Raw genomic sequence first — 26,906 nt, forward strand, 5'->3', positions numbered from 1 at the left:
CGACCCCTATCAACCCCTCATTTTACATGTTTACAAAGGGAGATTAAATCAAATAAATAAACTTTATTGGCTACAAAAGCTCGCATGAAAAGGAGCAAAAGCTATCTGCGAGAAAGTAATAAAATTTGAATCCTCTCCTGAATCGATACAAAAAGCTTTTAGAACATCGTGTTGTTTGAAACTACGACCGAACTCAATTGGAAAAGTAAAAAGACAGCTTAGAGTTTTGGAATTGATCGTCAAAAAGTCCTATTTTCGAAAATTTGGCTCTTATTCGAGCTGGCGAATAATTTTAAAGTGGAATTGACTTGGAAATAGCTGCTATAGTTTTCAAAATCTATTTCTTAATATCCTCGAGAACATTTAAGTTCTTGGGATACAGGGTGTCCCAATATTCGGTGGACATAGAACTACTATGTATTTATGGAATCAAAATAAGTTCATTGGACACAATTCACCTCTACACAAAAGTGCTTAGTTTGTCCGTTAGAGGGCATAAAAAAATATAAGTATATTTTTAAGATATTTTAAAAACCATTATTTCGATTTGAATAAGATTTGGGGTGCCTATGTTTTTTATATTTTTATAGTATGAGAAGAGTAAAACTACCCCCACTCCTACATACATTTTAATATAAATATTTTCCAGCTACACACACAACCAATTTTTTCGTAAAACGGTTCACTAAAACGCAAAATTTGATCAATTTTAGATAAGCCGTTTTTAAATTAATTAATTAAAGCGATTTTTAATTAATTCAAGAAAAACTGCATTTATTTTTATATTAAAACTGAACAGGTAACAATGCAAAACCAGGCAAATGTCAACATATACTCTGTTTTTTTTCTCAGGTAAGATTTCGACAGACGATGACAGAAAAAAAGCAGATGACTTCCATACCAATCCATTTATTTCACTAAAAAAGTTTCTAATATTTTTTAAGTTAACTATGGATGGGTTTATAAATAAATACGTCATGCGTCGTCTCTTGTTATTTTTAACCAGTTTTATTGGTTTATTTCAAAAATGACAGATCTTATTTCAATATTATTGGTTTGACGCAACGATGAGCGACAAACGGACGCTGTATGAACTCGACTTAAGATTTTTAAGAGTTGTCAAACTCTTACCAAATTAGAGGTTATAATTTTGTGTCAAATTATGTCAAATAGAAATGATAAATATTTTGCATTTTACATTTTGGACTGTGTTGTTACTTGTGTTTCGTGTTTTTTAAAATTAAGTGGAGGAAAACTCGAGGGAAAATTAAATGTTGACCCAGACCACAGTTTACAGTTAATATTCGGTGCACAGAGACCGCCAGAGACACAGTTTGCCAGAGTCTATGGCCAGAGAGTTGTATTAGCCACAAATAAAGTTGTATACCATCTCGTACATGGTACAAAAAACTGGAGTATCTGTAAAATAATATCACACTATAGGTAAATAATACATTTTAGTACTGCAGAAAAAAATTAAGATTAAAGTTAATTAACCAAGATTAGATTTTTTCAGTTTCATACAATTTTTTTCACAATATTTTGAAGTAATCACTTATCACTCAAAATTTAAATATACTTTTATATATACATCCTTTGAATAAGAAGACTAAGGAAGGAGCATATCAAAAATCTTAGGTACACCGCGATGGGCCTCAAATATGGCCGACTTAAATTCCGGTTTATCAGTGTCGTTCTAATTTTATTTAAAAAATGTAAAAAACTAGATGTAGAGATTGGACGTGGGGTAGACTCAATAATTTGTTGTTTTATTTTACGTTGTGAATAAATGTTGGTAGTTATTAAAATTGTTATAAAAAATATATAATTCTAATAAAAATAGATAAGTTATATTAAGTATTTATTACCACAAACATCCGATACGCTACTGAAGCAGGTAAGTCAAATTAACGTATATAAATTCTTTGACATCTAATCTTTGACAAGTAATAAATAAAAGCTAAAATGCAAGAAAAATATATAATTTAGTTAATTTAAGTGAATTTCATAAATGATCGGTTTACTACACGTATGTATATTATATAGTCACTTACTAGCGAAAAGTTGTTCCATTATTTCACTCAATTTTTGCCGAGATCTACCGCACGGTACACAACCAACTATTTTAGAGTCTTTTTCGATAAATCGCGATAGTGTCACTGTTAATTTAAGTGCTGCCACAATTTCCATCTAGATTTACTACCTTTATACAACTATCAGTAGTAGAATAAATAATAAATAACATAAAATAAGCTCCGTAAAGACTGACAAATCCAAAATTTCAAATCAAATTCAAATGTGTCAAATGAATCGTCAAACAGAACTGTCAAGGATCCCCACCCTAGAGTGCTTTTATGGCGCTTTTTCCGCCCACCATGCATGAATACATGGATAGCATTATGCTCCTTCCTTAGTCTTCTTATTCAAAGTATACATCCGTGAAATATATTAATTATGCGTTCCAATTGTACCAACTTATTTCTTTGTAAAATAAAATAAACTACCTTGAAATTAAAATGACAGACACATCTATCGCTGTCAAGGATTTTGTCGTTGGACAGACTATACCTTAAGTTGTCAACCTATGATTAAATGCAATTAATTGTGCTGTCTACTCTACTATCTTATAGTACCTACGGTTAGTGTGCCCGATATTCATTTTTGTAATGTAAAACTTGTTCAACTTAGACAAAAGCCTAAATATTTTAGAAAATATAATTTTACATTGACAAAATTATAAGTTGACAAACGACGGTATGTTGGAATTTACCTCTGGCTTTGCATTTGTTACCTGTTCAGATTTAGTTCAAAAATAGATGCAGTTTTTCTTAAATTAGTTAAAAACGGCTTGCCCAAAATTGTTCAAAATTGGCATGTGTTTACAGCATACCCTGATCTTTAAAAAAAACTATTTACGACTTCGCTGCAAACTCAATAGGGGAGTTAATATTTGGACAGTTCCAAATTTACATGGGATTTCCTATGTTTCCAATGCCGATACCACCCGGAAGAATTTATACGCTTGGTGCATTCTCCGCCGGTGCTGCCACCATCGGAGAATACCGTAAACAACTAGTATATAGAAAAATACGGGTTTAAATAGCGAATATACGAAGAAATTGATATTAAATTATTTTAAAAGTGTTAGGAAGTATAATTTGTGAAAATTATAAAAATAAAAATAAAAAGTAAATATTTTGATATCTTCAGAAGGTCTAACTTGTATTATAATTTATTATTCCGGTTAAAAAAAACATTTTAGATGAGTTCAAATAGGGTAGCGCGCAGAGTTTTAATCACCGGTTTTTCTAGTGGGGCATAATTGGGGCTATTTCGGCTATAACGAAATTTTTAATGCTACATAATTGTAATTTTAGGAGATGTTCATAAAACATTTAATTACTAGCTGATTAAAAAAAGTATACTATTAATATAGCAAATTATATTTGATTCTCTCATAGTATGTATATGTCTACATAATTTTTTGCTTATGTAACGAGCACTTTGTTTACTCACTTGTTTCGTCGAAATTGAATCCATTTTTGCTTTTGACTCGGTGCGCGGTGTGAGAAACTATGAGCTATAAAATGTTGTTTCGGAAGAGTTGAATATCCGGGAAAGTTGAGTTATTGAATGTTATTGCACCCAACAACGCCCTTATTACGCTCTCCTTTACGCGTTAACATTTTTTCGGCAATTTTATTAGCATTTGAAATTGTCACAACAAAACACGCCGCCTAGTTCGAATTCTTTTTCACACATTTTTTACTACCCGTAACAGCGTTTCATTACACAAACCTCGTACCTGAGTGTTTTATAGTATCAATAACTGCACTAGAAAAAAACTAAAATAGGTACTTAAATATTATGTTAAAACCACGATTTCAATATTATTTTAATGCGATCAACATGACGTCGCGGCGTGAAAAACACACTGATAATTTCTAATTTTTGCCGTTGAAGCGCTGCGGTCGGAATTTGTTAAAATCAACTGAAATGCACCAAGCCTATACAAAATTTGGTCAATTTCCAGATTATACAACCATTTCTATCATATTCCGCTTGATTCCACCACCGCTTCACACCTCTCCCAAATCCCCACTTGACACCTCCATTTTCTCCTCTCGCACTCTCGGATAGGGACCGGGGGGGCAATCGCCTCGTTTCCCCTGCCCCGCGCTGATTGGTCGCAGCTTCCTGTGTCGACGGCGACGCTCCTTCCCATCCACTCTGGCGTCGCGACGCGCCGAACAATGGGCGATCAATTTAGAGGGCTTCCTGTTTTGATAACGCGTATACTCTTGTTGTGTTTGTTTTTGTGCCGTATTTGCCAAAGGGTGAATTTCAGATTTAAATAGCGGCGAATAATTCAGAAATAGGATGTTTGGAAGAATTTATGATGTTTTTTCATTCTTATTTAATCATTATTTAGGCATTAAAGCTGGGAATATTAATTTCGTAACAAATATATAGCATTTATGTGTGTTCTGCGCATGTAATTCATATTATAGGACGTTATAATCTACAGATCTACAGATGTAAACGAAGATGTGCCAAAAAATGTATGAGCTAATAAAGGCTTGTTAAAAAATCAGTAAAGAATAATTTCTTATAAAACTATTTGATGTGACGTTCCCCAACAAAGTTATTTGGTAATACAGGGTGGAACAAAATCAAAATGTGATCAACTCTTAAACTCAAAAACCCGCTCGCGTGATCTTTGATTTTTAGAGTTGAAGGACAACCCGAGGCGACATACTGTATACAGCTAAAATATTTTCAAGACGGTGGTATATCCCGTTATATACAGTAGGTATCAACTTATTAATTTTAAATGGAACACCCTGTACCGGGTGCGTCTCAAAAGTGGCTCACTCCTATAACTTTTTTATTTTTTCAGATAAAAAACTAGAATTCGTATGTTAGTTTGGTTCGATTTTGACCTTAAATTCTTCTTCTTCTTCTTCTTCTTTTAGAAGGCCTGTTTAGTTCCGGTTTCCTCCTCGTCTAAGCAACTCTTGCGAGGTTGACTGCCAACTGTCTTGCCAACGTTTAGGTAGTCGTCCAGTAGGTCTTCTGCCATGGGGTACGTTGTTGCGAATTATTATGGCCATTCTGTCGGGGCCCATTCTATTGACATGCTGGTTCCATTCTCTTCTTCTCTGCCTTATCCATCTGACAACGTCGTTTGTTTGGCACTTTTCTCTTATGTCTACATTTCTCTGTCTGTCCCTCAATGTGTATCCAGTTATCATTCTTAAGGTCTTCATTTCAGTAGTTCGTAGGATTCTCTTTGTTGCTGATGTTTCAGCTCTGGTTTCCGCACCATATGTCATCACTGGTCGTATGCAGGTTTTGTATATTCTTGACTTACATTCTGTACTCAAATGTTTGTTTTTCCATATGAGATATTTAAGATGTCCTGATATTGCGGCAGCTTTATTGGCTTGTTTCCTTACTTCTTCTTCCAGGAATCCTGAGCTTGTAATTTTGCATCCGAGGTATTCGAATGACATTATCTGATCAATAGTTTTGTTTTTTATTACCAATTTGCACAGTAGAGGCTCCTTTGTAATGGTCATGCATTTGGTCTTATTTGTGGAAATTTGCATGTTACGTTTTTCTGCCTGTCTGTTAAAAGCTTGTAGCATTCTTTGGAAGTCGTCCTCTGACTCTGCAATAAGTACTGCGTCATCGGCATCGCATAATATGTTTACTTTATGCATTCCCATTCGATATCCTAATCCAGTATTCTTGACGGTTTTTATTACTTGTTCCATGATTGTGTTGAATAACAGAGGGCTAAGGCTGTCGCCTTGGCGAATACCAGTTGTAGTTCGAAGATGCTGCGTTAAGGTAAAGTTTGTTCTTATTTGGGTTGTTGTGTTTGTGTTTAAGTCTTTGATAAGTTCTGTGAGTTCTTTCGAGACATTACTGCTTTTCAAGATGGTGATGATGTCTTTTAGTTGGACTCTATCAAAGGCCTTTGTTAAATCTATAAAACATAGATAGGCTGGAGAGAGTTGCCTGAATATGAATAGTGCATCGGTAGTTGATCGGTTTCTTCGGAATCCTTGTTGTTCCTCGCTTATTGGCACTATTGAGGAGATTTTGTCCGCAATGATCTTAGTCAGAAGTTTTAGCGAGGTGCTCAGTAATGTTATTCCTTTATAGTTTGCTGGGTCTGTTTTATCTCCCTTTTTAAAAATGGGTATTGTTATACTTTGTTTCCATTCTTATGGTATTTTCTTATGTTGTAATATAATGTTAAACAGTTTTGTGTATTCCTCTATGATAGCCGTGCCTGCGTTTTTTATTAGCTCGTTTGGTATTTTATCTTGATCATGATCTTCTGTATTATCTCTTTGGCTTGTCTCTTGTGCTTCCATTGGTTCATCTGTTTCTGCGTATAAGTCTCTGAAATATTTTTCCCACGTATCTTAATTATTAACAAGCTTAAATTATACAAGTAAATTACAATTCGACATACGCAAAAACAAACAGAAGCCATCAAGATGTGCCTTAAAAAATAGAGAAAATTTCAAGACTATAGGTCTATTTATTTATGATAAACCAGAGTTTTACAATAAAAGATTCTTGCAATTGTTCAAGACTGTTAAAAGGAAATACCGTACTTTCTCAGCGATTTTATTAGCACTTTACAGTAGGTAAATATCAATGACCGTTTAATTTCAGACTGAAAAAATTGCAATGAATGAACTGTGCGCTGAGCATGCAAGAGCTGGAAATGAGGAAATAATACATTTCGACGTATGATTACGAAGGGATGCATTTTTCTATGTAGCCATGCGTGCATTTTTTTTTCATCATTTCAGGTGCATATTAGTAGTTTATTGTTACTTTGTAAATTACACGCATACTACTGGTCTTTATCGCTTATTACGAGGATCGATTAATAAATTGAAAGAAATGCCTAATTTAAGGCACTATATAATACAGGGTGTCTCAATTTTCCGTGGACATGAACTACAACGTATTTTTGAAATCAAAATAAGTTCATTGAGCACAATTTACCTCTAGACAAAAGTACTTTTTTTGTCAGTTAGAGGGCATTAAACTTTAAAAAAATAAACACATTTTTTATGATGTTATAAAAACCGTATTTCCGATTTAAATGAGTTTTGAGGTGCCTATGTTTTGCTAACCTCTTTAACATTTCACAACCCTACATAAATTTTAGTACAAATATTTTCCAACTCCACCGACGCCTGAGTTATTTTTTTTAAATGGTTCTTCTAGTATTTAATACATTTTTTGTCTTTTATAATATACAGGGTGGTCCTAACTGTATTCCGGAAACTTCGGCAGGATATTCTGCAGATAAATAAAAAAAGTTCGTATAAATGTATGTTCTAAAATGCTTAGTTGTGGAGATACAGGGTGTAGAAGTTTCATTTTTATTTCGATTTTTACCAAATAATTTCTGAAGTAACGTCAATATTTGAATGAGAATTGGTGTCTGGGAGTTTTTTGACATGAGAAATTTTATTTTGATATTAATATGACTCCTATTTGTAGGAGGCACCACCTACATGTGTTTTAACCGTTTTGAAGAGTAATAACTTTTTGTCCGTACTCATATAAAACTACCGAGTGAAAAAATATACATTTCCGTGATTTTTTACGTAAAATATGTCTCTTGGTAAAAGTGGTTAAACCGTTCTCAAAATATTTAGAATGGAAATAGTCAATTAAGACAATACATGTCATTATCGACTAAAAATAAACATGTGGAGTAGATACATAGTTATTTGATTTGATTGAAATGATAAATTTGGGAAATTATGGTTTTTTTAAAATAGTAATAAATTTTTCTTTAAAAAAATTATGATAAAACAATAATTTCAGTCTAATAATTTATTTAATCAACATGTTTAATTAATTATGTCAATGATGACAGGTATTGATAATTTAGATTCCAAATACCTCGAGAACCATTACTCGTAGCAATTATTACCCAGGCACGTTTTTAACAAAAAAGCTTCGTAAATGTATATTTTTTTACTAAATATATAGTTTTATACAGGTACGGACGAAAATTTATTACTCTTCAAACCAGTTAAAATATATGTAGATGGCGTGCCCTACAAGTAGGGGTCAAAATGACATCAAAATCCCCCCAAACTTCTTTTGTCAAAAAACTCCCAGACACCAATTTTCATATTTTTTTATTTTTTAAAATATTGGCGTTATTTTAAAAATTATTTGGAAAAAAATTGAAATAAAAATTAAACCACCATGCATACCAAATCTGTGTTTTAACCTTATACTCTATTTTCTATTATACTTACCTCTTTCGTTTGCAGGACAAAATGGTGACGATTCGCTCAACTCCTCCAAAGGCTCCAGTAGCGCGATGTCGAAAAAACAAAGGAAAGCACGCACAGCCTTCACCGATCTCCAACTACAAACCTTGGAAAAGAGCTTCGAACGACAGAAATACCTCAGCGTCCAGGACAGGATGGAACTGGCCGCCAAACTCAGTCTGACAGATACGCAAGTCAAAACGTGGTACCAAAACAGGAGGTAAATATCTATAATAATTAAAATCGTTATTAAGAAATTTGTTCATCAGTTCTTATTATTAAGAAATTTGATAAAGAGACATAGATCGGCAATTTTGTATTTCTTGCCAATTCGTACTATATTAGAGTTTGTAGTGACGAGAAGTTAACTCAAGATTCTAAGCAATTTACCAACGTCCTTGTTAGATTATATTGGATTTTGAGAAATTGCTATTGGCTTGTTCCACTTTTTACTTTTACAGATCTAATACTATGTGCAAAATAGTATATATACAAAAAAACCTCATACTCGTGTTTCTGGGGTTAAAATATAATACCCTTAAAAATATTTGCACTTATTTAAGGCACCCTGTATATGTATATCTTATAGATATTATACTTTTCATGATTGACATTTTTCTTGAAGACATAAGAGCTTACATGGATTCCGATTCTGTAGAACTCCGATTCTACAACCAATTAAATATTGATATATGAATATGAAACAAAGAATTTCACTAGGGTTGAGCTTTGTTTAATACATTTTATTATTAAAGTCTTTGTAAGCAATTAACAAAGCAAACAATTTATATCTACATATTTACATATAAATGAAATAGATTATTACATATTATAACATGCAATTACAGGCATGAATTGATAACAAAAACATATTAATAATACTCTTTGTTCGATTTCTTTGATATAAATGTTAATATCGCCATATATATAAAGATATAATTATCTCCAATGCAAAAGCTTTATGCATACTGGGTGTCTCAGTACCCCTGAATCAATAAAAATACTTCAAAGCCTTACCTAAAAAATCTTCAATTATTATTGTGTTCCAGTCCCGCCATCCCCCAACGAAAATATCTGGTATTACTGATCCAGGGCCAGACTGGTCATTGGGCTCTTTATAATACCTCCAGGTTTATTTATTTTTGATGAGTTTGATGAGACACTACTTTTCGAAAAAAAAGACTATATCAAAAACGGCTGGGGAATGATAATCGATGATAATTTCGGGAAGGTCAAGCTCTAGACTTCATTACTTGGACCGTTCTCTTCTTTATTTTTTAACAGTGCTTCCTACCAGTTGGACTTGGAAGAAGGTTGTAATTTATTTTTATATTAAATAAAAATTATTTTAAATGGTATTTGTATGTCTGGAAATTTCTATATAGTCTATTATTTTTGAATATTTCTTATAATTAGTGTTAATTTGTTTGTTTTTTCGATCATACGGTATTGGCTCTACTTTAGGAATGTTGATATATTTTAAAACGCAAACACAAAATAATACTAATCAATAATATGGAATTTGTCTTATCTAAATTGTGCTACTGTACACCACAAAAAAGGTAAGCTGATAAGTCATGACAATGTTACACTAATGGATGGTACAAAGATAGAGACATTAAAAACATCTGCATACAAATATCTTGGAATGTTACAAACGGGGCAGATCAAGGATAAGGAAATGAAGACCAGAATGAAAAATACTTACCTAAAGAGAGTGAAAACAGTTTGTAAAACATACTTACCGGACAGAAAGAAGATTGCAGCAGTCAATAGATGGGCAATTCCTGTCCTTGAAATGGGCCAAAACAGAGCTGCAGTAAATAGACAGAGCTACTAGAACACTATCACAGTTCATATTGCACGATGGTGCTTCGGAAAGTCGTCTTCAGAAATCAGGTTGTATCTCCCCAGGATCCATGGAGGGAGAGGACTTATCAATGTTGAAAGAGCATGCAACAGACAAAATAACAAACTAGCAACCTATTTTATGCAAAGGGATACTTACCTTCATCGAGCAATATGCGAGATTGACGGAGATTGTATACTAGATTGCGTATTCTACAGACAGACAGATCAGTAGTTCATAAAAAGCCGGACATTGTTTGGATAGATAAAAACGAAAAGAAAGCCTACTTAATCGACGTAGCTGTAACACTAGATCACAACGTAGTCAAAACTGCAAGAGAAAACATTTCGAAGTATCAAGACTTGGCTTTCGATATGAGGCAAACCTATCATCTAAAAGCAACCCGAGTAATACCACTCATGATTTCAAGCAATGGTCTGGTTGACATTGATTTTGAAAAGAACTTAAAGGAGCTGAAGTTACCAGAAAATATCATAAGTCAATGTATTAAAGCAGCTATTTTGGGTACGGTGAACATAGTCCACAGAGTAATGAACATGGAGCCTTGAATGGAAATATTCCGGCTACACGTCATGGTACCACCGATAGAATCGTGAAAAAAAAATAGTAATAATAATCATCATCATTTTCAGCTTATTCAATCATTTTTCCAATTATGGTGTAGCCTCCCTGACATATTTAGATACTCTCTTAGTCTCAGTAGTTGGGCCCATTGTTGTCTATTGTTGGCTTTGCTAAGTTATCCCTGCTAATTTGCTAATATCATGGTCCCATCTCAGGTTCGGTCTTCTTCGAGGTCTCTTAATTCCTCGCGGGTACCATGCTGTAATTTTTGTGATCCGTCCTTCGTTCCAGGTGTCCTTCCCGTTGCCACTTGAGGGATTTGACTCTGTGGATGACATCTATTAACTAGGTCTTTTGTCGTATCCACTCTATTCTTTTACGGTCTCTCTTGGTTATTCCCAGCATATTTTATTCCACTGAGCGTTGTGCGACTTGCAGTTTCCTTATGATGTCCGTTTAAAGTGTCCAGGTTTCGCATGCATATTGGTCGAGTGCTTCCTTCTCTAGATAAAGTGGCATTCTAGCTTTGAATATGATTGAGTTTCTTCCATAAGTACTCCATGCAAACTTCATTCTTCTGTTGATTTCTGGTAGTAGAGATCCCGAACTATGTATTAGTTGTCCCAAATATATGTATTCTTCTACTATTTCCAGCGCTTTGTTATTTATTAGAATGTATTTTCTATCCACTAGTTCATTGTACATTGCTTTAGTTTTTGCTAAGTTCGTTTTGAGACGCATTTTATTGCTGGCTGTATTTAGTTCGTTAGTCTGTGCTTGAGGTTCTTCAGGACTATTGGCAATTAGGACTATGTTATCAGCGAATCTTAGATGGTTGAGATATTCTCCATATATGTTTAATCCTTTGTTGGTCCAGTCCAGTTGACAGAAGATTTCTTCAAGTGTTGCTGTAAACAGCTTTGGGGATATCGCGTCTTCCTGGCAAGGGAATACGATCCCTTGCCAGTTGGGAACTCTGGGGTTGTTTTATATATCATTACTCTTCGTCGAAAACCTTCTCAATAAAACGTAAAATAAAATAACTAAATCGTCTAGCTAAAAAAACTAATAGACTAGGACTAATTGAATGTTCCATATCTTATTTCTTGCGCACCCAGCTAAACTACAATTTCATACTATTATAAACTTTTTAATACCAGCATATATTAGCATATTCGATAAATTAACGTTAGTAATTATGTTAATTTAAACAAATTAAATCGCTTCGAGTTAATTAGTTCGAATAATTTCATTAATTGTAGCGAAGACATTAAACTAATTAACAAAACAGCGGAGATAAAGTTTGTCAAGCGATTATTCGTAATGAGTCGTTTTTAGTGTGACAGATTGAATTTATGATAAGTTAGGAAAGGAATAGAATACGAAATTATATTATTTCATATTTCAAATGTTTGTCATAATTAATACTGCTATTTTAAAACAAGTTCATCTATATAGAGTTGTATGTAGTCTGTATTGATAAGCGTTTAATGATAAAGCCCGTTCCAACGAGTCAGGGAAGATTTCGACAGACGACATCCAAAAAATGACAGAAAATTTAATTTACCCAAAGTTTAAAATGACAGACAAGTATTTATGTGTCAAGTTTGTAGTTAGATAAACCAAATCTATGTATTCAAATAAATAGTTAGATAAACCAAATCTATACAGGGTGGTCCGAACTCTATTCTGGAAACTTCGGCAGCATATTCCGCATATAAAAATAAGTAAAAAAGTTTGTATAAATGTATGTTCTAAAATGCTTAGTTTCGGAGATACAGGGTGTAGAAGTTTCATTTTTATTAATATTTTTTCTAAATAATTTATGAAGTAACGTCAAAACTTGGATGAAAATTGGTGTCTGGGAATTTTTTGACATGGGAAATTTGATTTTGATGTCAATATAGCTCCTACTGCAAGAGGGTGCCACCTACATATTTTTTAGCTGGTTTGAAGATTAATAACTTTTCGTCCGTACCTATATAAAACTACTGAGGAAAAAAAATATACATTCACGACGTTTCTTACGTAAAAAATGCCTCTTGGTAAAAATCGCTACGAGTAATGGTTCGCGAGATATTTGGAATCGAAATTATCAATACCTGTCATCATTGACATAAATTAAACATGTTGACTAAATAGTTATTAGACTGAAATTATAAATTTGAAATGTTTTTGTGCTAAAGGTTCAACAGAAACTGTTTTATCATCATATGATTAGTTAAAAAAATAAAATTTCCTAAATTTATTATTGCAGTCAAACAACTACCGTATGATCGAAAAAAAATGGCGTCCAGTTGGCTTGAAAATGACGATCGATGACATTTCCCATATAATTTTACATATAAAATGACAGCAATCTTCATTTCTTAGCCATCGCTGACGCCGTTTTTATTAGATCATACGGTATCTACTCAACGTGTTTATTTTTTGTCAATAATGACATGTGTTGACTATTTCCAATCTAAATATCTTGAGAATGGTTGACCGGAGCGATTTTTACCAAGAGACATTTTATACGTAAAAAATCGCGGATATGTATATTTTTTACTAAGTAGTTTTATATAGGTACGGACGAAAAGTTACTACGCTTCAAAACAGTTAAAACACATGTACGTGGCGCCCCCTACAAATAGGAGTCATATTAGTATCAAAATCAAATTTCTCATGTCAAAAAACTTCCAGACACCAATTTTCATACAAATATTGACGTTACTTCAGAAATAATTCGGAAAAAATCGAAATAAAAATTAAATTTCTACACCCTGTATCCCCGAAACTAAGCATTTTAGGACATACATTTAGACGAACTTTTTTACTTATTTTTAACTGCAGAATATGCTGCCGAAGTTTCCGGAATACAGTTCGGACCACCCTGTATAGGCTTTTCTGGTGAAGTACTGTACTAACAGTAAGAGGAATGTTATGCAATGTCCAATCTCCAATGTAACAATCTCCATTTAAACATAAGTCAAGTAATGATCTTTTTAGTCCGGTCAACATTTAATTAATCTTGTTATGTTATATAAAATAATATATTCCACTCAAGGATATATAGAATAAGGATATTCGACTGGCCCAAAAAAAACGTGCCGTATTTTGTCGAGGAAGACGATTTCGTCACGACCAATGGGCGTCGAGTATTTGAAATTGAAAACATATAAATTGACGGTAACCTATGTTTTTTGACTCATTTCACTGACAAATGCGATGAGATTCTAATTGTAATTTATAGATCGAAAATCCAAACGTTTTTTGAATAAATAATTAATTTTAAAGTTATTTCCTAGAGGTTTGGTTTGGCCTTCTATATTCTGGTATTTGTCTACTAAGTAATAAATAATATCTTATTTTGTATTTCGATGTATGGAAATCCGCAAGTTTTGTATCTGAAGCCGCAAAGAAATTTCGCTCTATAGTGAGAAAAATGTTATATCTTTTTAGACGCGTAGAATAACAAAATTTCTTATTTCAGATGTTCTAAATGTGAGTGCTTAATGTCAAAAATTAAAATATATACTTGAAATATTTCAAGTTATACCCTTTGCCCTTTGGAAGTAAACAAATATTGAAGAAAGTGTTGTGCCTTCACAGAATTTAAATCGGCATTAGGAATAGATTTCCTTGATTTAGTAATGATAATGCTCATAGAAATTGATAATATACTATTTTATATTCACTCGTTCAAGTGCTGATCTATTTTTAAATTGAATATTTATGTAAGTATTATGTATAACACGATATAAATAATTTAAGAACATAAGAAATTAAAATTTCAAGTGCCAATATTGATTATTTTTCCAGTTTTATTCAAATATATTGAAATTAATATGGAAACAAAAGTTCATAAATATTAGTTTGAAAAGCCATGTCAGAAGTGTAGGATTAAAGACAAAGTATTAAGGTAACATATATTTGCATAAAGTTTTAATAACACTGACAATTTTATTTGTTTATGTTTATTAATTAAAATTTAGTTGCAATTTATTTCATATTCTAATATTTTTGAGAAAATTTTACTTAGATACATACCTGAATATTATGCTGCTTTTTTATTTTAAAGTGTGCCGACTGTGCTGTTATTTTTATACTAGTAATATTGTATACTGTAGGTATTGTATTCATATATAGTTATATATATATATATATATATATATATATATATATATATATATATATATATATATATATATATATATACTTTCTTTCTATGTGTACTTATATCCTTTATAGTCTTTCTAAGTGCATATAATACTACTTTTTTAAGAGAAGGCAGTTTTTAATAATCTATTGTTAATTCCCCTAATTCTGTGTCCCCTGGTTCTGCTATACAACAATTATATATTTTTTTATCATTACTGATTTTAAAAGTTTCTTTTCAAAGAATTTGACCATATATTTTTTTTTCAGAGTAATTGGGCTGTTCCTGAACAATATTGAATATAAATATTCAAAAATATGATAAACTGCATATCCTACTAAGTAGATCAATACCAAAATTCCATTAGAGAAATAAGTTAAAATTATGTTTTACTTGTATAATTTTCTTGCTATTTGTCCACCATTATTTGTGACTTAGAAATTAAATAGTCAAAAAGAATTTAGTACCAGTTTTTATTTCCCAAAAAAATTAATTGTTAAATAATTACATATTGCTTAAGATACAGTATATTATATTGTGTTTATAGTTGATAATTCTAGTTCTTAGTTGTTTATAGTTGATAATTAACAATATTTCTGATGTTAGATATTATATTAGATAAAAAATTTAATTACCAACAGCTACCTACCTATGTAGCTGCAGATTATTATATTGTGTAGTAGGTACTGTATAATTCTTTAGTTCAAGAAACAAATATCAGTACAAGTATATAACCAAAAAAATGTTGATGCAAATTCTTTGTATAACATACGTACCCCTATGGTATTCAACTTTTCATTGTTCTTTAATTAGATACACAATAAGCACATTAATTCGTTTATTAAACAACCAAAACTCTAACTACTTAAATTCACAATATAAATATCACAATAAATGTATAAGCTTTGATCAATTCCTATTATTAATACCTGATGACTTCATACTTTATAACTACCAATGGCTATCCTACTAACACCCTAGCCAACTAATAATAAATCTGTTCTAAAAAAATACAACATAAAGACATCGTTATTGCAATAATATAGAAATCTATTCCATGTATCATTAACTACCTAGGTATAAATACAATACCCACATCTTCTTTTAAGCGAATAGTGCGTTAGGAGGCAGAAATATTGTCTGCATTGTACATCGTACAAATTGGCTAGAATTTATTAATATCCATTGCAAACATTTCTCTTTCAAAGGGTCTAAATGTTTTGTCTTTTTACTGTGTCCCTGTAATATGTTATCAATTAAGAACAGTTATCAAATATGACATGGACAATAATAATTGTTTTACCTTTTTTTCAAACTAAACTCTTTAAACAAACTATATAAATAAAATTTATCTCATAACCTAACTTGCTGCTAGAATTTCTTTCTTGTTATTCTATGTTCCTGTATTGTTATTCTTCACATTATCAATTTCTATGAGCAATATTATTACTAAATCAAGGAAATCTATTCCTAATGCCAATTTAAATTCTGTGAAGGCACAACACTTTCTTCAATATTTGTTTACTTCCAAAAAATGTCAAAGCATATAACTTGAAATAATATTTCAAGTATATATTTAAATTTTTGACATGCACTCACATTTAGAACATCTGAAATAAGAAATTTTGTAATTCTACACGTCTAAAAAGATATAATAACATTTTTCTCACTATAGAGCGAAATTTCTTTGCGGCTTCAGATACAAAACTTGCGGATTTCCATACATCGAAATACAAAATAAGATATTATTTATTACTAGACAAATACCAAAATATAGAAGGCCAAACCAACTAGGAAATAACTTTAAAATACATTATTTTTTCAAAAACGTTTGGATCTATAAATTACAATAATAATCTCATCACATCTGTCAGTGAAATGAGTCAAAAAACATAGGTTACCGTCAATTTATATGTTTTCAATTTCAAATACTCGACGCTCATTGGTCGTGACGTAATCGTCTTCCTCGACAAAATACGGCATATTTTCCTACATAGCCCGCTATAGGGAGTTGAATATCCTTCTTCTATATATCCTTGATTCCACTATACTTAATTACGTTTAGAACACCAATTAATGCGTTTATCTTTATGTTCATGTTAAACCTTCCAATTTAGTGGCTATGAATCACGATCGCGTTCCGTATCGTTGCCTCACCATATTAATCCGTTGACGTTTTCCACATAAACGTGCATCACCGGAAGAACTTTTAGTTATAAAACTAAAATATCATATCCGGTGGCCGATTTAGTCCGATTTTACCGTTTTAATCTCCTCTTTTTTCAACAATTTTGTTGTTAATTATCCAACGATGAACGAAGAAGATAAAAGCCGGTGGTAGAACGAACTAAAACCATTTTGTTAAATTGAATGTAACTCTGAATCTTCTAATTTATCTACCACGATTGTTCTTCTATGAGCTTGGCACTGTAATTTAGGTAAAATAGTCTGTAAGTATTGGTTATTGTGTTAAAAGCTAAACAACAGTAAATTCCTAATTGCAAAAATTACCTAAATATTTAAGTTTCTAAACAAAAATCTGAGTATCTAGACCAGGATCTAGACAGAGAAAAAGAAATCTAAAAAATAAAAACGTTATTTTTTAAAATTCCACCGTGTATCCACTTTGCATCCAAAAGGAAACCAGCTTGTCAAGCCCGGTTGACAGGGTAAAAGTGTACTTGGATCAAATCTACTTGGACACTGCTGGGATCGTATCAACTGATTTAACTCCCTCCGCTCTAGCCAATTTAAGTAGTAATGGGATAACTGGAGAGAAAATTCGCTCGAGTACTCGATTATTGAAATAACCGACATCGCTCGATTATGAACGAGCGATGCAAGTGACGAGTTACGAGCGATAAACGCAAGCGATCCTATAGAAGGAAATAAATTGAAATCCGATTTTAATGTGACATACTCAATACAAAGCCGAGCGAATTTTCTACCTGCAATGTATGCAGGTAGCAAATTTACACGACCTTATCCGTTGCATATCTGAGGGACAATATTTTACGACCTACATCGACAATGCTTTGAAATAAACTAAATCAAGCGATCAAGCGAATCGCTCGTCGCTTGCTACTTGTCATTCATCACCCAAAGAATATGTCCTGCGCACGCAATTTACTGCTTTGCGCTTGGCGTTAACGAGAACGTGTATTTACAACAAGCGACGGGCGAAAAAAAATTAAATACGAACGATATTTCGCTCGAGCGATCGCTCGATTATTGCAATCGCTTGAAACTCGAGTACCCGATTATTGAAATTAATCGGTGTTTCCCATCACTAGATTTCAGGTATCGGTTTAGGACACAGATTAAATATATATATAGGGTGTCCCAATATTCCGTGGACATAGGTCTACTCACAGAACACACTAAAGAAGAACGCTAACTCCCATGCATTTTTTAGTTTCAAAACGGTTTCAAATTTGTAAAGAAATCTGTAATCTGTATATTGAAGTGGCGCCATCTAGCCACCCAGGAAAGTAACAAATGTGGCGGCAAATTTAAATAGATGCAATTTATTTTTAAGCAAGACGTATTGACTTGTTCGCCAGTTAGAGCCAATCAGATTTCTACAAAATAATGTGTAGTCATCTGATTGGTCCCAAGTTGGCAAACAAGTCAAATGGCAAAAAACAAGGATTTATATATAGAGGTTAAACCAGGTTAAACTATTGTAAAGTGTTAAATGGTTTGCTTATATCATTTTATGTGCATAAAAACCTATAATAAATAATTTATTTTAATTTACAGAAAATTATACCATGAAACATTTTACAAACAAATAAAACAACAGATTAAAAAGTATAATATTTATTATAGTACCAGATTTAAGAACACATAACAAATATCGTTGGAATACAAGAGAAAGTGACGTCCATTAGAAACAATGTTTTATTTACATGTATTTTTTACATATGGACTTGAACAATTGTGTAATATCACATTGTGGAGTTTATGTACAAAAATATGGAGTTGATCAAATTTTTTTTTTGTAAAAATATATGGCGTTGTAAATATTACATTGTTAAAAAATAAAATTCACGAACATTTGGACTTGGTTAGGTTACCTCACTTTCTCGGATTATTAAATAAAATTGTTAGATAAATCAAAGACCTTTTACTTAAACCTTACCTTTAATAAAGATCTTAAAAATCAAACACAAAACAAAGTTCAAAAAAATTAAAAAATACAAAATCACTATTGTAAAATGAAGATTGCAAAAAAACACAGCCAAACAACCAGAAAACAGCGAAACGCACATCTCCGTTCAATTGCAAAACACAACTGAAGAGGAAGGAGGAAGCCGGAAACGGAAAACTGATTTGACATACAGAACAATGACAAAACATAATTAATAGGCCTATTTAGGCAACTATAAAAACAATTTTGTACGCAATTGTTAGGCAACTAGAAAAATTAAAATAAAAATACGCCATCTAGCGCCCCAGGAAATTACTACCCCAAAAAAAGATCGTTCAAGGTCGTATATCTCAGTTGACTGGCCCTGGGTCTACTGCGTATTTTTTTAATCAAAGTAAGTTTATTGGACACAATTTACCTCTATACAAAAGTGCTTCGTTTGTCCGTTAGAAGGCATCAAATATTAAAAAAATAATCACATTTTTTCAGATATTTTAAGAACAGTTATTCCGATTTGAATGAGATTTTGGGTGTCTATATTTTGCTAAATGCTTAAACATTTGACTTTTACAAAAATCAAGAAAAAGTACGAGAAGGGTGAACTACCCCCACACCTACATAAATTTTAGTATATATATTTTACAACAACACCGACGACAGATTTTCTTTTCGTGGTCCCTGTAGTATTTACTACATTTTTTGTCTCTTGTAAAAAAATGCCACCTCGCATATTTTTTGTGGAAAAACACTATTTTTCCAAAGCTGACTTCCAAAAAATGGTTTTGTCACATCAAGCTACGGAGGCGCATAAAATCTATTATGCTCTAATAATCTAGTTGGCGAAAATAAGGAATTTAATGTTAGTATCCTAAATTATATTTGACATAAGATTCAGAATAAGCTTAAAAAAATTAATAAATTTTTAATTAATTAACGTTTTGGTTTATTCCTTATTGATGCCCTCTAACGGACAAACGAGGCACTTTTGTATAAAGGTAAAATTATATGCAATTAACTTATTTTGATTAAAAAAATACGTAGTTCTTCTACATATGTCCAAGGAATACTTTGGAAAAATAAGTTCTCCGAAAAAATTTTCTCAAAAACTATGCGATGTGGCGTTTTTTTACAAGAGACAAAAAATGCAGTAAATACTAGAGAGACCATTTTACGAAAAGAAAATCGGTGGTCGGTGGAGTTGGAAAATATTTGTACTAAAATTTATGTAGGGGTGGGGGTAGTTTTCACCCTTCCCGTACATTTTCTTGATTTTTGTGAAAGCCAAATGTTAAAGCACCTGCCAAAACATAGACAGTCAAAATCTCATTCAAATCGGAATAACGGTTCTGAAAAATTGTGTTTATTTTTTTAAAGTGTGATGTCCTCTAGCGGACAGACGAAGCATTTTTGTATAGAGGTAAATTGTGTCCAATGAACTTATTTTGATTCCCAAAATATGTACCTACTAGTTCTATGTCCACAGCATATTGGGACACCCTGATATTCCCCATCATCAGAAGTAGATATAAAATATTAATAAATAAAATCTATTTAAAATATTTAAATGTTATTGCTTCAACGGTTTGACTTTTAAAGTAACGACCCTAACGCTTCGTCCTACGCTTCGTCCTACGCTTCGTCCTACGCTTCGTCCTACGCTTCGTCCTACGCTACGTCCTACGTGGGAGCGAGCGAACGACGCGTGGGACAGCAGAGGGCGATGAGCGCGACTCGCGCGACATATTTCAATCGTCGCTTTAGTCGCGCGTATCTCCTACCTAGGACAGCTTCGTAAGAAAACGTCGTTTGATAAATACGTGTCGCTCGCACCGCCCGAATCGCGCGCTTTTGTCTCCCACGTAGGACGAAGCGTACGTGTCGCACGTGTCGCGAGCGTCGAGCTCATCGCCCGCTTTTGTCGCCCACGTAGGACGAAGCGTAGTGTATCTACTTCGACAACACTTTATTTTTTTAGCAGAAACAAATGTATCAAATAAAACTATTAACGTTCATTTAAGAAAGTTCATTTGAGTTTTTAAAAATGTTCACAAAGTGTTTAATTCTGATACAATTTCTCAAAGAAAATAAATAATTTAATTAAGATTACAATGATCTCTCTGATTTGTCGAATAAAAGTTTATTTAGCTACGCTTGCATGTCAAGTCGCAATATTTCAACATTTCAGAATCCGCTAATTTAATTTTCAGCATTTTATAAAATATAATAATTAAATTAAGCGTGACGCTATAATTAGCAAATGCCGAAATATTTTTCTGTTTATTAAACGAATCGAATTTTGTTACAAAGAATTAAAATCGAATAATCAACTGTAACAAATTGTTTAAACTAATTACTGAAATTACGGCCGTTTTCGAATTGAGTTTGAAGAGGTCTATAACCCATAAGGTAAAATTCCGCAAAATGTTTTGGAAAACAATACTGTTTTAAAGAACGACGTAAACAATGTGAACGCTAGATAATTTAAAATATATTGTTGTTGGTTCAAAGCTAATTTTCCGTAAAATACTTAAAATTGTATGTTTTCACGGTATCTTCTTTTTCCTTTTATTTTTTAAACAACGGTTTAGCCATTTAATAAAAAATATATTTTAAGTGTTTTTATACCATATACCCAAGTAGCATTTTTGGACACATTTTAGGTAATGTTTCTAATAATTGTGTCTGTTTCTTGACACAAAAATGGAAACGGTATGCCACAAATAGGAAACATTTTTGAAACCTATATATTTTATATGACTTTATTACATTTTTGTATTTCCAATGTGGTGGCACTAGCCGTTTCCTGAAATGTTTCGATGCGGAATCAAAACTTTTATAGGAAATGTTTCGAAACATTTTCTGCAGTTTGTGTCCAAGATGTTCCCATTTTCAGCAGCCCCTGTTTCTAAATGTTAAGAAACAAAATACTAAACTAAAATAGTCTATGTCTGTGTGTGGATTTCAAAATGAAAACAACCATCAAAAATGTCCACCTACGCCATAATATTTTTGTCGTCTTTGTTTTTAGGTTTTTTCGCTCAAAAAATATCTGGCAATAATAATGTATAATGTCTGGTAATATAATGTACTTTCGTTTTTTTAATACCCCTTTATCATTATTAGCTGCTACAAAATATTTTAGATTTTTATTTCTATATCATGGTTTTGAAAATAAAAAAAAAATCAATGCAAGTAGAACGCGCCGATAGAAATATACTGAACATACATATATTTTTAGTTAAAAACGCTATCACTAGCCAACATGGTGGAATTTTAATTCATTATTTTATAAAATTGACATGGAGTCGGACACAAATCATCTACATTATATCATATTTGAGTCTAAAAAGAGAGAAACTCGTGTTAAGCATTAAAACATGTATTCCATTGTGAAAAAAAAAAGAAAAAAATGTTTGCTGGTAACATTTTTCTTCGGTCTCCTGTTGGGTATGGGTAGTGGCTGCTATTACATGTATTCCCAAAACAAATCATCTCTGTAATGCGTATAATAAATAAATAATTATAAAATCGCATAAGAAAAATATCTGTAGTTGTACTCACCATATTATGGCCTTCCTTCTGCTTGTTATAATTATAGTACAATGAAAATAGAAGAAAGCTTAATTGCAAAAACTGCAAACAAAATTCGAGTCACCGCCTTCGCCGTTTCTCGCCGGACTGGTACCGATTCAGTGCGCGTACACCTTAAGGCTCCGCACGCACTGCATCAGATCGGACCGACCAGCAAAAGCGACTGCGACCATCGTACATATAGACGGCGCCGGCGTCCACTAAAACATTTCGGCCTGTAGAGGCCAGATTCCTACCTCTACCTATCTACGATAGTCGAGTCACCGCCTTCGCCGTTTCTCGCCGGACTGGTACCGATTCAGTGCGCGTACACCTTAAGGGTATTGCGGCGGGTTGCTGTTGGCTACCTCCGCGGCTTTTCTGGACGAAGCCCACAATCCTGGGCGACTCTGGGTTCTCGGATGCAAATTGGGGCTTTAGGCTCCCGTTTACTCCTTTTATTTTCCATCATTGATTTTAGTTTCTTCGTCATTTTTTCCATCTCCTGGGTTACACACGGTACCTCATTGCATCGTTTGCTTCCTGTTTTTTTTGTGTTTATTTTTGTGTTTTGGTAAAATGTTTCGAAACAAAAAGCGACTTATGTTACGAAACATATGTATCAAAAATGTGGAATGTTTCTCAGCTGAGATTTTGTTTCGATTTTGTGTCTAAAAATGCTACTTTGGATAATACCAAAGAAAGAACTCAAGAGATACAATTGTTTACCTTTTACCTTCATCGGCCATTATTCTATCCTTATTTTCCCATCTCCCTTATACCGAAAATATTTGCCAGATTTACCAGTAGATATATTGGTATAAGTATTCAATTAAATACCACAACCAATATTATGAAGTAATAAATAATTCCCTTATATTCTATAATACATCAAGTACATTAATTTGCTAACGTCAATTTTCTCATTAATGTTTAACTGCTTAACTATTTTAAATTTTATAATGGAATAAAAATATGATGGTCGTGTTTCTTTTAATAATAAAAAGCAGTTTGGCAGCGTCAGTTTTAGAAATATGCCGGCGTAGTACAACGCATTTCGAGGATGAATGAAAATTCCTAGATTCTAGTAGTTTCAAGCTCGCTTCGCCGTTCAAGCTCCGTATTCTTTATTTACTGTATTATAGTATTTTTGCGTTATTTTGTGGACTTGTGTGGACATTAATTTGAAAATATGGTGTATTCATTTGTTGTGTATAAGAGAGTATATTTATCATTTAAATCCAAATTTAACTTTTCACCGGTAAATAAAAATAAGTACGGTTAGGTATATTATTATATCCTGCCTATTAAACTAAATTATATTTATTTTTAGGTTTGTTTTGTAAATTATATATTTATTAATTAAATTATTTGCCGAAAAAAGGTACCTGGTACGTACTAATTACCAATAAGTTAATAACAATTTCTGTTTCACTTTTAAGGAAGGGTATTGAATGCTCGATTGAATGTTAATGTTTCTATAAACCTCCTGTAATTTATAAAATTACGAACATCTATCTTCGAAAAACCGTACTTTCTTATAAGAATAAATCTAATCTAGGTACCTAGTAGTTTAAATATCTTTGGATAGTACCATTAAGTAATTAAATAAATTGAAAATTAAGGAGTTGTTTTTGATTTTTCTTATAAAAAGATCAGTGTTAATTTAACTTGTTCATTTCTTACACTCTTCGATGAATTACGATGAGAAACAAAGCGAATAAAAAAACGAGCGAATGATTGACGATCTGGAAGAACTAATTACGTTAAATTAACATTATCATACCCACCACAACGAAATCGCTCAAATTAATATAAACTCTATAAAGTTCAGCTGGCTGGCAGTGATTGATTGAAATCGACTATATTTTCATTCGGAGAGCTAATAGCAGAAGAAATCTTCATTTAAGCTGAAATTACGCAACATCCCATAATAACCTCTAATTACGCTTTAATGAAATTGTACTTGATGTAATTGCAAATTGCTCTTAATGCAGGTATTCTTTTTTTCTGGAAAAACGAACCTTTCACCGTTTTGCCAATTACTTTGTGCCGCTAATTAACATTTTATTGAATGTAAATATGTTAAACGATTACCAGTTTTTAATATCCTGATATTTTTGAAAAAAAAAGAGTTTTCTAGCGGATGTTATTTAATGTGGGAAATCGTCATTAACTTGTAATGTTTGTATCTTTGCAACAAGTTCATTGTCGTTATATTCTTAAAAAAGTACACTGAAACAGATATAAGTAATTTTACAAAAAAAAATACTGATCCTTTAGAGTGTTTTTAATAAGATATTTTTCCATAGTTTTACAAAAAATGTAATTTTGCAAAACAGTATATTAATATTAAATGATAATTACTAAACGATATTATTTTCACAATGAGTTTTTTAATTTAAAAGTTAAATTTAAATCAGGAATACATTCTTGTAGTAAAATTGCATATCTCCTAACTTTTAAACATTACCCTAACTTTAAAACACCCTGTGTAATAATTTCGTGTGTAAATTTTCCTACAATATAATTTTACTGTTAGAACCATGACTCCTGAGCATTTTGTTTTTTGATATATGTCAATACACGCTTTGGTTAATTTTTAAAAGAGCGAAATGAACTTATCACGATCAATTTGCAATTTTTTCAATTATCATTACTTTTTGATGTCGTACGTTTTGATGTATCATTAATTTGATTGTCGTAACGTCATACTACGCAATTTTAAAAAAAAATGCATTGAATACTCTATACTAAATTAAAGAAAACCTTAAAGACTACAGCCCGGGTTTTAATAAACATTAATAACGATAACAGAACTAACGATATTAATGAAAACATCGGTAATACTCATGTATACAAACTGAAAAAAAAATGTAAAAAATACTCTAATATTTTCTATTGCCTTCCTTGGCTACTATAACTGCTTGTATAGGTCCGTTCCATAGATTTAGTAAGAACAGATATCACATTGTGCATTTTAACCCGATCAAACAATCGGAGGTTGACTACGTACTGTAAAAACCAACTGAGATAGAGAAGGCGACATTGCCACATCTCAAATTTGCGCCTATCTACTTAGTTTGATTTGCAGAAAAGGTGACTTTAAAACCTTCACCGGATATCAATAAATCTCAATTTCTTAATTAAATTAATAGTTTATATTTAAAGAAGCATGCGTAATAATATGTTATTAACCAGAGGATATATGCGTTACTATTAAACGACATGTTTACTGTTTAATGTGCTGAAACGTCTAGAACTATTGGCAACGTCGCTGCTAATCTTCCAGAATGAAATGAGCCGTCCATCCCACCACCCCTCGCGACGGCCCTTGGTCCGTTATAGCGTACTACATTTAGCTACGGTGTGTTTGAAGTCGGAATCAAGTCCGAAGTGAACTTTTCAGTGTTTTTCAGTAGTTTTTGTTTTTGTTTAACGTACTTTTGAATCTGCGAATTTTCAATATGGTAGGACAGTGTCAAATGTGTCGAAAAATAAACTCAAATTACCCGAATTTGTCTTTTCACAGGTAGGTATTGTTTCCGCCGTCATCGTACATAGGCGTCCCACAAGGGAGCCTCTCACAATTAAAATAATTTCTAATTATATTTGTTGAATTTTGATCTATTAAAACAAGAACGTAGTAGCCGGTAATTGAATTATAATTCATCTCAATTACTACCTAACTGTTGTAGATCATAACAAATTTGAATATAAACTTTGCATTTGAAACTTTATTATAAGCCTGAAAGTGACATTTTTTTTTAAAATTGCGTCATATTTTGGTCATTATATACGATATTCTAAAGGAATTTTGCTCAACAAATTAACAAAGGTGTTTACCTGACCTTTTTTACATTTTATTGATTCATTATATCTTATATCTGCCCCTTCGGTCTTGTTTAGACAAGTTTTAACCACCGTTCAATACAAATACCTCTTCCTAGAGTTATTTGTACAGTGTGTTTACCTTTTTTTAGAATGGGACGAACTGTAAATAATTCTTAGGCTACTAGTTTTATACATACCTATATACAGAGTGACCCAGGCCTCCAAAAAAGCTTTTTACCTATTACGTTTTTGGTTTGTGATTTTTATTTCAATCTTTACATAAGATCGGGGCCATTGTAACGCACATTTTCAAAATATTTTTGTTAACATACAGGGTGATTCAAACCGCAATACATATGCTTAATACAGTTCATGAAGATTGGGACGTTTAACTAAAATTTGATTGTCTGATTAAGCTACCTAAGTAATGGATTTGTAAATAAACGT

The 26,906-nt window shown here is 32.2% G+C and overlaps 1 protein-coding gene and 2 long non-coding RNA genes across 3 annotated transcripts in view; 2 read left to right on the forward strand and 1 right to left on the reverse strand.

The window, feature by feature from the left end:
* Nucleotides 1-26,906, forward strand: part of LOC115890418 (homeobox protein B-H1-like) — a 156,034-nt gene that overhangs the window by 71,862 nt on the left and 57,266 nt on the right. The window contains exon 2 of the mRNA XM_030910647.1: nt 8,328-8,547. Coding sequence (XP_030766507.1) covers nt 8,328-8,547 — 220 coding nt within the window. The remainder of the gene's footprint in view (nt 1-8,327; nt 8,548-26,906) is intronic.
* LOC115890420 lies at nt 14,404-15,811 on the forward strand. Its single transcript, XR_004051634.1, has 2 exons — nt 14,404-14,665; nt 15,172-15,811. It is a non-coding gene; the product is annotated as an uncharacterized LOC115890420 (long non-coding RNA).
* LOC115890419 lies at nt 15,724-16,394 on the reverse strand. Its single transcript, XR_004051633.1, has 2 exons — nt 16,206-16,394; nt 15,724-16,141 (listed from the first exon to the last, which is right to left on the reverse strand). It is a non-coding gene; the product is annotated as an uncharacterized LOC115890419 (long non-coding RNA).

Source organism: Sitophilus oryzae, unplaced genomic scaffold (assembly GCF_002938485.1).
Source record: "Sitophilus oryzae breed Bouriz unplaced genomic scaffold, Soryzae_2.0 scaffold_864_pilon_pilon, whole genome shotgun sequence".
In the NCBI taxonomy this organism is placed as follows: Eukaryota; Metazoa; Arthropoda; class Insecta; order Coleoptera; family Curculionidae; genus Sitophilus; species Sitophilus oryzae.